This window comes from Ixodes scapularis, unplaced genomic scaffold (genome assembly GCF_016920785.2).
Source record: "Ixodes scapularis isolate PalLabHiFi unplaced genomic scaffold, ASM1692078v2 PGA_scaffold10__122_contigs__length_95168666, whole genome shotgun sequence".
In the NCBI taxonomy this organism is placed as follows: domain Eukaryota; kingdom Metazoa; phylum Arthropoda; class Arachnida; order Ixodida; family Ixodidae; genus Ixodes; species Ixodes scapularis.
In genome coordinates, this window is record NW_024609836.1 from 71,640,204 (window position 1) to 71,642,449 (window position 2,246).

Genomic DNA, 2,246 nt, shown 5'->3' on the forward strand with positions numbered 1-2,246 from the left:
CCCAAAGAATCGCGATTTGGTTCATCCAGAGGTAGATCCAAGTTTGTCAGTTTCTGCCAATGGTTCAGCCTGGTGGCTGGCTGCAGTGGATACAGGAAGATCACTCCAAGGCCGCCTGCATTCAAGGAGGTTGCATTGCCTGCATTGATTTGGTCATGGTTTTCCGCATGTTCCGAGTAGAGCCGTAGCGCCACTAGTTCTGAGCCGTCTAGGAAAGCCATCATTTTCTGTGAATGTTGTGATATGTTCTTCCCAACTCCGGAGGACGGGTCTGGGATTCACCTTTGACGTTTTCAACATCAAATATGACCATAAAACAAACAAAAAGAAATATATGAAAATTCGTAGGCTCCAACTACGAAAAAGAAAGCTCTGCCCTGGTCAGTAACAAATGCGAAATGCTGAGAGTTATATGGTTTTATCAAGTGGAGTTATAATACAAGTTTTATTCTAGAATTTTAAAGTAATGCTTCTACGGACAAAGCCAATAAAAACAAATTGATTTTAGTTTGGACTTTATTTTCGCAAGTGGCGGAATATCGGCCACTTCCGGCCACTGTGGCTCTTCATAGATACTTTCGTATCCGACTCTATCCAATCCAACGTTCTCCAAATGGCGTGAGTTGTTTTGAAACGTTGTGTGATATTCCGCCGCCCGTAACAAATATCAACAATATCTCGTTCAGCTCAATTCGAGCATATCAGTATGAATTGCTTGAATCGCTACACTTTAACTTAGGTAGAACCCCGCAAAGACGCAGAAAAATGTCGGTGGTCATCGAGACGACGCTGGGAGACATGACCGTGGACCTCTACATCGCGGAACGCCCGCGAACTTGTCTCAACTTCTTGAAGCTCTGCAAGCTCAAATACTACAACCTCTGCCTCTTCCACCGCGTGGAACAGAACTTCATTGCGCAGACGGGAGATCCCACGGGCTCGGGCCGCGGTGGCGAGTCCCTGTTCGCCAAACTGTACGGCGAACAGGCGCGCTACTTCGAAGCCGAGAGGAAACCGCGCTTGAAACACCTCAAACTGGGCACCCTGTCCATGGTAAGCAGCGAAGACGGCCTCCACGGTTCACAGTTCATCCTCACGCTGGGCGAAAATGTAGACTCCCTAGACGGCCGCCACAGCGTCTTCGGTTGCGTGAGCGAGGGAGCCGAAACGCTGACTCGGATCAACTCCGCGCTATGCGACGGGGACGCGAGGCCTTACCAGGACATCCGCATCACCCACACGGTCGTGCTGCACGACCCGTTCGACGACCCGCCGGGGCTCGAAGTCCCCGGAGCGTCACCAGAACCGACGCTTGAGATGCTGCGTAGCGATCGTATCGGGGCGCACGAAGCCCTAGACGACACCCAAGGCCGGACCATGGAGGAGATCGAGGAAGAGATCAGAAATAAGGAGGCCAAAGCTCGTGCGACCGTCCTTGAGATGATCGGCGACCTCCCGGATGTAGACGCTGCGCCGCCCGAGAACGTGCTGTTCGTCTGCAAGCTGAACCCGGTCACGACAGACGAGGACCTCGAGATCATCTTCAGCCGGTTTGGCCCGATCAAGAGCTGCGAGGTGATCCGGGACCGTAAGACCGGTGACTCACTGCAGTACGCCTTCGTGGAGTTCACCTGCCGCGAGCACTGCGAGAGCGCCTACTTCAAGATGGACAACGTGCTCATAGACGACCGTCGGATCCACGTCGACTTCAGCCAGTCCGTAGCCAAGCTGAGGTGGAAGGGCAAGGGCCGTGGCGTGGAGCATGTCGACAAGGAGCAGCGGCCGGCCAAGGGTGCCCGCTATCAGGTCAAGGAGACAGGTCGGCGTGGTGACGGCGAGTTTGAGATGGTGTGGAGCGACGATGAAAGCGACAGCAAGGCGGATCGTAGGGACAAGAGGTCTGATCATCGGGACAGAGGCTCTAAAAGGGTGTCAAACAGTCCTGGTCGGGGCCACGGCGATGGCAAGCACCGACGGACAGAGTGCGATACGAGGCACGAGGAAGATTCTCGAAATCGCCATAAAGACAATTCTAGGAGTCACCACGAGGACCGTTCAAGAGGTCATCATGATGACCGTTCCAGAAGTCGAAAAGAGGATTATTCAAAAAACCGCCACGAGGACCACTCTAGGAGTCAGCGTGGGAGCGACTCCAAGAGCCGATCTGAGGGTCATTCTGGAAGCCGCCCCGACAAGAGCCATCATAGAAGTCGCCATTAAACCGTTTATCTGTTTCATTTCACCAA

General features: G+C 53.3%; 1 protein-coding gene across 1 annotated transcript; it reads left to right on the forward strand.

Moving 5' to 3' along the window:
• The first annotated feature begins 580 nt into the window (after positions 1 to 580).
• LOC8031765 (peptidyl-prolyl cis-trans isomerase sig-7) lies at positions 581 to 2,246 on the forward strand. The gene has a single exon (XM_029974147.4). It carries the CDS (start codon positions 766 to 768, stop codon positions 2,218 to 2,220), a length of 1,455 nt encoding a protein of 484 aa, XP_029830007.3. The 5' UTR covers positions 581 to 765; the 3' UTR covers positions 2,221 to 2,246.

What these genes read in the sequence shown, in the direction of transcription:
- LOC8031765 (XM_029974147.4), top strand. Translation starts at nt 766, where the DNA reads ATGTCGGTGGTCATCGAGACGACGCTGGGAGACATGACCGTGGACCTC.